This window comes from Excalfactoria chinensis, chromosome 7, assembly GCF_039878825.1.
Source record: "Excalfactoria chinensis isolate bCotChi1 chromosome 7, bCotChi1.hap2, whole genome shotgun sequence".
Taxonomy (NCBI): Eukaryota; Metazoa; Chordata; class Aves; order Galliformes; family Phasianidae; genus Excalfactoria; species Excalfactoria chinensis.
In genome coordinates this window covers 20341800-20354071 of record NC_092831.1, presented here as the reverse complement: position 1 = coordinate 20354071, position 12272 = coordinate 20341800, and the positions used below count along the sequence as shown (strand labels likewise).

The 12272-nt window shown below is 35.4% G+C and overlaps 1 protein-coding gene across 19 annotated transcripts in view; it reads right to left on the bottom strand.

Moving 5' to 3' along the window:
• Positions 1-1422: 1422 nt before the first annotated feature.
• The window catches only part of OSBPL6 (oxysterol binding protein like 6), an 88848-nt gene continuing 77998 nt past the window's right edge, over positions 1423-12272 (bottom strand). For all 19 annotated transcript variants that reach the window (XM_072341061.1, XM_072341072.1, XM_072341070.1 and 16 more), the window contains one exon: positions 1423-12170. In XM_072341061.1, the coding sequence (XP_072197162.1) occupies positions 12062-12170 (109 nt within the window). In that variant the 3' untranslated portion in view covers positions 1423-12061. The remainder of the gene's footprint in view (positions 12171-12272) is intronic.

Sequence of the window (12272 nt, the reverse complement as noted above, 5' to 3'; positions counted from 1 at the left end):
TCAGCACAGACACTACGCTTCTTATTTTGCTTCCATCTGAGCAGCATTTATTTTTGGCACTGCTGCTGGCTGTATTGCGATTAGCATCACTCTATGAAACCCACAGTATGTGGCTTTGGTAAGACGTCACTTGCCTGAGTAGGATCCTGTACAAACTGACTGGAACTGTAAAGTACTCTCAGATCTTCTCATGGAGAGTATTTATAAACAGATTAAATGATGTAGGTGTTTGTATGGCATGCAAGAATTCAGCATTTTCTTTCATAGACACTTACTCTTACTTAGGCTGTTTCTTTTCATGAAAACACTTCCTCATCCAGTTTGGTTTTTTTGTTTGTTTGTTTGTTTGTTTGTTTTTCTCCCCCTTCCTCCACACAAATGTAGGCATAAGATGAAAGAATACCTGAGCAGTTTACAGATATTAAACGTTTAACACACAGGTGACATAAAAAACTCTTTGCCGCCAAACATAAAAAGCAGTCTGACTAATGCTGTTGTACTGGGCTGGCTGATCAGCATTTAAGTGAAATCAGCTTCTTGTGTTGTGTCAGCGTAGTTACTTTGACTGCTCAGTGTAATGCCAGGCCCTCAGAAATACTGAACATAAAAGATAATCCATACCTTAAATTTTATCAGAAACAACAACAACAAAAGACTGGAAAACAACAGAGATGTCTTTACCAGAATTTGCCATCCACTTACAGTCCAAGAAAAGGTCACTTTTTGAAAATATTAAATTATATTTTTTTTATCTACCTTTCTACTCACAAGAATACCTGCTCAAGAATACCGAGGTAGTTGTGACATTTAAGCTACTAGTTAGCCTCTTTTCTCTCCTGAGGAAGGAAATATACCCAGGCAACCAGCATAGAGAAATGCAATTAAGTATTTGATTTTACTCTGGGAGTTTTCCATGCAAAGAATAGGAAAGGCATTAATTACAAATGTAATCTCATCATAGGTAAAAATATCTTCACACCAGATTCATGCCTGTAACATACTTTTCCCATACTGTATTAACTTGCCCCTAATTCTTGTTATATTTACCCTTAATAAAAAGCACCTTAGACATAGACATGTACTACAGAACCTGACTTCTCTCTTCACTACTCAGCCTAACAGTTACATAACGTTTTGTCTTCTGACCTTGCATAAAATTAGACTCACCACTACATATAAATAAACTACAGGATACATCCTCAGCTAGCCCACAGTATCTCATTAGTTTTGAATGATATTTGATCTTTTTTCTTTTAACCTTATTTAGTAATGATTACTTAAAGGGAAAAATATTTTTACATATTCAGGTGCAAGAACAGTCGTTGTTGCAAACTTGTGGTTTTTAACATTTAGAAAGTCTTAAATACTTTATAATTTAACAGTGACTTGGAGAACCATGAGTCTTGATATGTTGGGTGGACAAAAATGCTGTGCATCATTCCCTCAGAACAGATTTAGTAGCAGCAGTGCTGCTGGGAGCAGCTTTCTGTGGGCAACTCTTCAGCTGAGTCAGGCTGAAATCCTGTCAATAACTTCCTACATTGTCTCCCTTTACCACACCACCACGCCTACGTTTGTGGTGAAGAAGGACTATCATCTGTCTCTTGATCAGATTAAATTTAAGTATAAAGTTAACTTTCATGCTGAAGGAATAATTTTTCTGCTCAGTTATACATGAAGGAGAGGCAGACAAGCAGTGCTGCCTCACAACTCTCTTGCACTCTCCTTTATTCCCAAAGGTTTGTTGTTTGTTTAACCAAATAAATAACAACGTGCAACTTTTAACATTTCACTTACAGCACTTCTGCTGAGCAACAGTCACAGAAGAGGGTCAGGCTGGTTTGGAGAGGCATTCAGTGACAAAACACAGATTCACCTGCAGAAACATGAAACCTGAGCTATTCTGCTAAAATAATCCTATAATGGAATTAGCTTAGGCTATATACAACCAGGCTCAGAACATGTGAGGTTTAGATAACATCAGCAATACATTTTGGTGGCAGGAAAAAGAAATATCATTTATGAAAAAAAAATCTTTTCCCTTCTTTGCTGCTTTGCATTATTCCAACTATACATCCTCCAAAACAAATTGTTGTTTTCTCCTCTGCTTTCATTCAAATGAAATGTAATTGATTTAAGGGTTAAACAACAGACAGGAAGACATAATGAAAAAAATCTCACATAGTGTTGTTTTTCCAAGGAGATGCCAGAAAAGGTAGGTGTATAGTAACTTCTTTTCTCTTCTCTATTTCCACACCTCTTTTTTCAGTTCTATTAGAGAACACCAGGAACCCACTTCCTCTACTCCCTCTCCCACAGCTTGAGAAACATACTGTGAGCCTCTTTAATCACAAGGTTCAAGCTGATGAGACAAAAGCAAAGGGCTCTTAGCAGCTGTAGCGTGAAGACAAAACTGGGAACTGACAAACAGAAAATGATTATCTTGGAGACTGTAGTTGGTAACTCCTGCCAGATCTAAAGGAGCTGAGCAGAGAGTTACATGGCATGAGCTGCTTCAGTGCTATTACTGCTGCTGTCGCCCGCCTCTGTGAAATCAATCTGCACAACATATATTTCACAATTGTACAATTAATAGTAGGTTCACTTACCTGCTTACAAACAAGTAATTTGAAAATCATACTCTGAGGTGTTTCTTATGTCGATAAATCAGAACGCAGATCACAGCAGCTTAAACAGTGTACATTGAGATTTATTAGAACAAGCACTAATAGCAGCAGTGTACAGAGTGATGGAGACAATGTACAGTATGCACTGAACAATAATAATTATACAATTGCACTTCTTCAGAGATCTGTTAGAAAATGCTTTTCAGTAAACAGTTTCCCAAATCTAGCATTGTTTGGATTTGCCTCTGAGGAAAAAAAAAAATAAAAAAATAAAAAAAAAAAAAGCTTTTTTTTTTTTTTTTTTGGTAAGGCATTAGCAACATTCATTGGCAGGCTAAACAAGTCATTTGTACATGCATTATCCAATTACAATGCAACAGGTAAAAGAGCATCATGTTTCCTCAAAATCTAGAAGTGTGTGTTTTAGACACAATATCCTGTTAAACCTGGCTCAGATAGAGGAAACAGATGACATCTTTTGTTACATTTTAGAGCACAACATAAACTACAGCATAGCCAAGTTCACCTTTATTTCCTACCAGAAGCTGTAGGACTTTCCTCAGAGTTGATATCGTGGGTATCGTCTACACCACGTGCATCACTGGAATGAACTCCCAATTAAATTAATTTCTCTTGTTTACTGTTCCCCCACCATCCTTTCCCTGAATCACAGGGCAAACAGATGCTCCTGTTGTCAAGGGATCACCACTAACACCCGCTGCTGTGTGAGCCTGTAATTCATTGCGTGAGAGGTAGTCAGCATGAGGCCTCATCTGCATTCAGACAAACTATAACAGCACATTCAAAGCCAACTCATGACTACAAAGACACAGGGCAAGTGCATTACAGCTGCACTACATGAGAACTTAAAACTGCCATCTCACTGCTCCTTCCTGGCTAGCAAGTAGGTTTGACCTTTAAAGTTGCCAGAGAACTCAATATATCACACAGCAATTTTACTGATGTGCTAAAGTCTAATAGGAGAGAAGGGAGGCACTTTTTCACATTCATGCTCTCTGTGGGCTGAGACTGGAAATTTGCTCTTATGTTGCCACCCCTTCTCGACAGGTCAGAGAGAACAGCCGATAACCAGGCATGCAGTACCAGCAGCCTCAACCCCGGACTGGCAATGGCCTGTGGAGTACAGGCAAACGGGGACAGGAATCACAAATATTCCTACAGTTCAGCTTGCCAGAGTGAACCATAACTTGATGAATTGTCACTGATCTGATCTCCTGCTCTTTCTTTCAAATGTCATACGTAATTGATCTGTGCAGAGACATATAACTGACTGATCCTTAAATGCTGCACCAAAATGTGGTTCTAAAAACAGAAGAGTCAAAATTAAGTCAAATATATTGCTCCAAGTGTCAAGCAGTCAAACCAGGTGCATTTCACACATTGATCTTTCATGAGACAGCGCACATGTTCAAAATTAGGCGGAATATTATGAAAGACTACATTTAAAGTTTTAAAAATTGCAAGACTTAAAGTAGCTTGTGCAGCTTGCAACATAAAGATCTGCACTTCATTTTTCTATTGACTTTTCTATCTGCACTTCTATTTTCTATTATGGTACTGATTTCCTTTCCCCACTATCCTTTTCTTATTCATCTCCTTATGAAAGTGAACTTTTCAGCAAAAAATGAGGCATGGTTTAGTACTGCATTGCTCAAAAATAGTGCTTTCCACAACATTTGTGTAGCTGGGAGCACAAATGCTTCTTGTTTTCTTTATTTCTTTCAAGTAACAGTTTTCTATTCCTTTCAAACAACACATTTTTGTCTGGTGCATTGAGGTACACAGACCCTCCACAGTTACAGTCTGCAGTCACTGTCTATCGGCTACCTAAAAATAGATATGAATGTATACGTTGGGCTTCTTAGAAAGCAACTATTTGCCTTCAAAATTCATCAGAAAATAATAATAATAATAATAAAAACGAAGTGAATTTCTGAAAACATTTCCAGACAGAACAATAGTTTAACCATAATAGGAAGACTCCATGGACATCTTTTTACGAGGATATTACATAAAGGCGTAGAAGAAATTAACAGTTTTTTTTTTCCCTCAAGTAGGTGCAGGGATGTGGAAAATCATCAAATAATGTCCTTCTAGCTATTCTTATGTTTTATTTTATTTTACATTTTTGCCTAGTGGTGCTGGGCTTGAGTAATGAAGCTCAATAAGCAATGTAAAATTGGCAGCTAATCTAATCCTTACTCCTTATTCTCAGTGTGAGCAGTCTACAAATACTGGAATTTATTACATCATATGTGTCTCAATAAAAAAGTGCTTTGTTTTTTCCAATTTGTTTTAACCATGGGAGGAAAAAAAAGAGAGAGAGAGAGAGAGAAAATACAGAGTTCCCTGTTGGAATGCTCAGAAAGTAACATTAAAATTATACAAAGGACAGTAGACACAGACCCAAATAAGAAAGCTTGCTATTGGTTACAACAAAGCAGATACATCTAATCTCCTAATACAGAATAATATCATCATGATCTCTCTGGATGCCGCAGTAGTTTAATTTAATGTCTTCTCATAGGCTAAGCAAAGCATCTGCTTCAGTCAACTAGCAGTAAATGTTAAAGAGCAAGCAGTTCCCTACAGATTTTGTTGAAGGAAAAGAATTCAGACATCAGATGCTAACACTTTGCTTTCTCACTTACTATATAGTAAATAACAGACTCAAGTCAATATGCAAAGGAAGATTCTCATCCAGAAAAACCCACTAATATTTCTTTTTGGTCCATGCAGAATCTTAGTGAGTAGTATAGGTCAGCCTTTATCTGGGAGCTGGAGGTTTAGCAAGATCTGAACAAACTGCATGAGGGAAGAACCATCCTTTGTCAAGCTGCAAACACCATTTCATTTTCAAAACTCCAACTTAATATGTAATTAGTCATTAGTGAGGATTAAATATTTGAAAATAATTAAGTCTATAAATAATTTTAAAGGAAAAGAACAGAGCTTTTGCTAATTATAGCAAAAGCTTGACTAAGCTATTAGTTGCAATCTTTGCATTTATGTCTGCATATCATAATACACTCATCAATATCTATTTCTCAGTTCCTAGTCATATAAAATTTGTTGTGATCTGAATTTCTTATGATACATTTAAACTTCCAATGAATACCATTCGCATTTCTTCGACAAACTGAATATGCCTAATTTCTAACCTTATGCTGGAATGGTAATCTTCACTTCAAATTTTTATCTACTATTTCATTATTGGTGATTTAATCTCCAAATACGTATGTTAAATATTAGGCAAATACTATGATAATTCTATGTCACTTTATTTATTCAACATAGTTAAGAAGAGTATCCTGAATTCTCCTGTGTCCACAAAATACTGATGGTTAATCTAAACTGAACTTTTAAATTGCTATTGTAATATTCCTTGTTGAGGTAAATTTACAAAAGGTAGAGGACTATGAGACAAAGGGACAGAGAATTATGAGAAAAGGAATCTGAATTTTCAGTCTGACTACTGCTGACTGTCCTCAGTGGATATGAGAAATCAGCCCAACAGGCTCAAGCTGCCACAAATGCAATTACAAATAGTAATGCAGTTCCAGAGAAAAGATGTTGCATTCATGGCTAAACTGATGAGCACAAGAAAGAATTGTTCTGTTTGAATATTTGTCAGTATCTGTGCTGCTTTTGTATAACACTTTTATCTTGAGGATGCCTAGAGTACAAACGATTAAATCATCCACCTCTGCCATTTTGAAAGACTCCGCTTATCTCTTCCCATTTTGCATTCCTAATAGTTTGTAGCAGCAAGATTATAGCTTAGCATAAGATATGCCTCATCCATTAACACAGATCATTAAAAGCAGCAGTAAACATGGAAATATTTTTTAGTGTTTCATGGGAGACAACATCTGGTTCATGGCTCCAGGCATGTGAATAGATATCTTTACTATTCATAGTTTAAGACAGAATATATTACATGCTGCTGGGTGTTATATATATCCCAACTTTTTGATTTCCCTATTTATGAAATTTCTAACTCTCTTTGCCCATGTTACCAATATCATTTCAGACAAATATTGCCTACGGTTACTTTTACTTATAAATGGAATAAAACTTCCTTTCACCTTCAGAATCAATTCTGAGCAAATGTCACCAATCCTCCCTTTTCTCATACTGTCATGGAACACTGGAAAGAGAAATGGTATTAACATCAGCTGCCGGAAACAGTTTTAACAGCTGCTATGACATTTTAATCTGTAGAAGTTAGAATTTTTTCTGCTCTGTTGCAAGGGTGCCACTGACAGAACTGATGTCTCTGGTTTCACTGCTTTCCATTGCAGTCTCTCCCTTCTCTGAGGTTTGTCAGAGATCACAAGGGAAGGAAAAAAAAACAAAGGACATGATGGGATTAATAATGCTACAAAGCTTGGCAAAAGAAGAGGTGTACATATATACAAAACACCTACAAATAAATTGCTGACACTTTTTAAGCTTGCAAGTTACCATATAAAAAGGAAGTTTCATAAAGTCGCTTTTCAGATCAGAAGGATAGAATGCACACCAAGATACTAAACAAAAGGTTTTACATGCTCAAGTTTAAAGAACTTTTGTGATCAGACCCTTTACACTGCATACTATAAAAAAACAGAATCAACCGCTATAAATAAGCCTGTTATTGTTATTTTTTTTAACTTAATGAGATTTGTAACATTCTTGTGGTGCCATACCCTGTTGTGAGGGAGTGCAAAGAAAGATTTTAGGGAGATATTCTGCTTAGTAATAATTAAATTTTAATTAACACACTTAGTCTAGATTCTCCTATCTAAAACAAAACCAAAAAAGCAATTAAACAGCAGCAAAAGCAAACAAAGAAGAAAAGCCACATCTTCTCTCCATGAAACTTATCTTCTGAGCGATACCAGAATCACAATAAAAGTAATCAGGGTTGATAAAGTAGAAAGTACAGAAATAGTTTTATACCGAATGTTCCCTTACAATTTCAAGCAGCTTAACAACAACAAAAACATAGTTGCAATTGTACCTCTGACCACCTTGACCTCAAGCAATATATGCTCAATTTCAGGGACTTAATGACATCCAAGATGAAAATGCTGTATAGCAGCCTCAGTAGCTGCTCAAATAAGTTAAGACATACCCGATCTCTTAGCCTTCTCCATAGCCTTCTCCAGGGTGTCTGTTTAATACATACCAACAGGTGAGAACGTTTCAGTGCCTCTTACACAATTCTGTTAATATTTTTTCCCATAGATGAACCAATCTCTCTTCAATATAACCCCTCAATTTTAGCATATGAATAAAAATACCCTTTTTTTCTTTAGATTTAATAAAAAAATAAAAAATAAAAAAACATTTGCTTTCATTTTGCAAATCCAGAATTAGTAGGAACAACTACAATAGAGTTAATTCCTCAGACTATTGCAGCCAATGGCATTTGAAACAGTTAGTGCCTATCTCTGCAACAGAAAATTAAAAATCCTATGAAACAAAGGCAACATAGTAACCGAGCTTTGATAGCAAAATTAAGTTGTTTTTTTAAAAAACTCACAAAAGAAAACCCAGAATATCCAGCCCTCTCAGTGATTGTGCACTTGCAATTGAATCTCTCCTTCCTCCCAGACTATTCTAAAAATCCATTTTTATTTTTATTTTTTTTTGGGGGTGGTGGTGGAAGAAACACAATAAGCAGGACCACATGGCTGGGATGCAAATCCTTACATAAGAGAGCAGGACCAGTGGTGGTAACGTGTGTGTCCTGCAGCACTTTACACCTGCCTGGTACCTGGTTCAAGCAAAACTCACAGATGTCATATAAGCTCATTCAGATTCAGAAGTCCAAAATTAGGAGGGAAAAAAAAAAAAAAAAAAAAAAGAATGTTTAAAAAAAAAAAAGAAGAAGAAGAAGAAGAAGAGTTTGGACAATATTTGTAAGATGCCGAGGGTATTATAGAAGGATCTAACACAAAAATATTTTTTCCATGCAACCTACATGTATCTAAAACTAGAACGAGCGTTGAGATGATGTTTTAATCACAGTGATACTATGAAAATCAACTCATATTCAAATTTTATTTCCAACAAGGTAACAGTTTCTAATACGCAGGAAAATCTGCTATCTTATTAATATGCATCTAATATAGGAATGTAGTTATTGAAGTCTTAATATGATGACACAGCTTTTAATGGACATATCTATTGTTGCCCTATCATATCCACAGTACCAAACAAGGAACAAAATGAAGTACACTTAAAAGTGTTAATTAACAGTACATTTCACTACTGCAGAACTGAAGCATTAGGGCTGTTTATTTTACACAGAAGTAATTATTTAAAAAAGAAAGAGAGAGAGAGAAAAAGGGACGTCTTTATATTTTAAATTGAACTTCAGTTTCAAAAATGTCAAATGATTGGCACTGATTTTCATTGCACACATTGTAGCAATTAAATCTGTTGAGCAGGTAAGTACCTTTTATGCCCTTCTAAAGGAAATACTATCTGGCTGAATGGAATGAGGTGGGCTGGAAATTGCCCAAATCCTCAGGCTTGAAGGGCAACAACCAGTGGCTAAGACCCTGCTGGTAGTCAGCAAAGAGGGGTCAATTTGCAGTGCTTGTACATGAATATCTCATCAGTGACTTGGGCAAAGAAGCATACTGCAACCCAACAAGCTGTCACAACATTCAATCAGGTTTGCAGGGAAAATTTAATCAAAGATTTTACACAGAATGCAGAGAATTCTGTACTACAGGAAACCACTTATGGCACATTTGCTGGCACTGTTAGGATTCGGACAAAGACAGAAAATATCTTGCAACACTCTGCAATTCCTCTAATTACAAATTAACTAGTTTAACATTCAGTTAATTTAATACTCCACAGGGTCAAGAGTGCCTTCAATAAAAAGATTCAGTGTATGACACCATTTTAACTCTAAAAAACTGAATGCTACTTTTTTTTTTTTTTTACAATGAGTATCAGATATAGAATTGCAAAAGAATAATTAAAGCAGCAATAGCATCTTCAGTGTTAACCAAGTTTGTATTGCAAAGAATGGCATTCATGAAACACTATCAGAACACCATAAAACTAAATACGTTATTTTTGTATTTAAATAAATAATAATAATAATAATAAAAACAACAAAACAAAATGGGACATTGTTTCTGTCCCTCAAATATACTTGCAGACACACATAATACTATCTAATGCTGCAGCGAACTGCATGCAGAGACTGGAGCATGAGATGGGCAAATACTTAATAATGTTTCATTTAAAAAGTGACCCAGTATAATCAATCACTATTTTGCACACAGTGTGCCAATCTGATTTCTAGCATAATACCATTAGAACAAGTATGTTGAAGTCAAACAAATGCAATTAAAAAAACCCCAAAACTTTATATATTTTAATTTTTTGGTAATAGCAAATGTAGAACTCAAAAAAGAAAAAAGACAATTCTGTTGAAATAGGAAAGAAAATTACATCATTCTTTAACTAATTTTTTTCTTTGGAAGAAATCCTGGTAATCTGCACAGGTAGTTTTTTTTTTTTTGTAATTATTTAAAGTTAATAAAAATAATAATAAAGTTACTTAATATTTTATTCAAGTTTTCATATTTCTCCCTAGTAAGATGAAGAACCTGGGATTCATCAGAAGCCAATTGTTCTGCTTTATAAACAAAGGGAAGAACTAAGTGTGCATTAAGTAATCAAACTAATCTTAGCTCTGCAAAAGCAAGAGGCAGGGGAGGGATGGGTACATGTGGTATTGCACTGAGAGCCATCCGTGTAGCATTTCTGGCAGAATCACATAGTTACCGAATCATTTTTTTGTTAGGACATCAAAATCAATTTTAACTAGAAAAATGTGTATGGATAATATATGCTGTTCATGCATAGAAAGTAATACAGGGTATATTTATGAAATCTAACCTGGCATCAGTGAGTGGATGTATAATACATGTACAAATGGAAGACCACACCATAGCATACGGAATGCGCATTTTACCGAATAAATTTACTTCTTTTCTTTTGAAATCTGCCGTCCTACAGTTCAGCGTTTCAGAGATTTTCATACAGGAAGCGCCAAGCCTTCTCCCACGTATATTAACTGAGGCTTAGCAATACGTAAGAGTATGTAAGTTCTTAACCAAAAATATAGAGTTACTCTCAGAAAAACTGAAAAATATAATTTTGCACAAAAGCTATTTTGGCAACACAAGTAGCAGAAGTTAGCTACAAAGCACAGGAGCCTCTGCCCTACTCTCAAATATAAATTTAGATGCAGTAAGTAGCTGGGAAAAGAACAGAGCCAGTAAACAGCATGTCTGGAAGAAAATACTCATTTCATTTATGGTACGATCCGACCTCTGCAGTGAACCAGAGACTTTCCTGTGAAACCTTTCTGTGCTTTAACACTGTTGCAAAGCTTCAGGGAATTCTAATTGTATAAGCAATTATAGGGAAATGAATTTGCTGCAAGACCATGTCCACTCAGTGGTAAAAGCGACAAACGGATCTCAACATTAGCCACTTAAAATAAGAATTTTCTGACTAGCCATTCATATGCATTTACCAAAATTACCTCAATTTTAACCAGTTAGCAGCTTCTTTTCTGTCAGATTATACAGTCAGCTCCCCAAAGCTAAAGCATGTACAGTAGATCTTGTTCCTCTGAAATACAGTTAGATGTTTGGCTGTCGTTTGATTTTAAATAATACAGGTTCTCCAATATTTATATCATGATAAAATCCTAGTGCTTTAAAAATCTGCCCTTCACACAAGCCTAAGCATATATATTTTAAAATGACTTACTGTACATCTTCATATTTTCTTTAAGGCATGAACAATGGCATATGAATGAGAAGAGCTTTCAGAAAAGCGTATGTTTTGACAAGGCCAGTCCAAGCACAGCACACCAAAGGACTAACCTAAAGCCAGAAATGACAGTGTGGTGACTCAAAAGATTTTAACAAAAATAGTTGAAACAAAATGGATTTTTTTCTGTTTTTCTTCCATTTTTTTTTTTTAATTTTAAATTTTAATTACATTACTCTTAATGTCATTTTAAAGCACCGATTGCAGTTTTGTGTTTACCGCCTCTTCCAAGTGACTTTGGATAACTCATCTGCTTCTCTTCTGAATTTTCACTATATGAAACTTCAAAAGGTTTTTGTTTGTTCCTTTTTCTTTTTTTTTTTTCTTTTTTTTTTTTTTTTTTTTTTTAATGGCTGCTGCAAAATTAAAAAGATCCAGAAGTGGTCAGGGCCTGGTCTAATGCACTTTCAAAAGTCCATTATAAAGATGAAAATAAATGCAAATGATAGGTTTTTCCGTAGACCCACAAACCACGCTTATCTATAAGAAACATATTGTGCATAGTTATTTTTTTCTTCAGAGAGTGATATGTTTACTAGATCTACATTCTCAGTTTACCAGAGTACAGGAATTTCTACTTTACTAAATCCAGGATCCTTTCGCAGTTCCCAGTAGGTTTCATTGGTAACCCAGGCTTCTCTTTGATTAGCATCAATAACTTTTCTATAGAAGAAAAAGGAGAGAGAGAAGTCTGATCTCAAATCTCTGCTCCTATACAATATGTAATCAATACCACATCTCTCTGATCTAACCATAACATTTCAT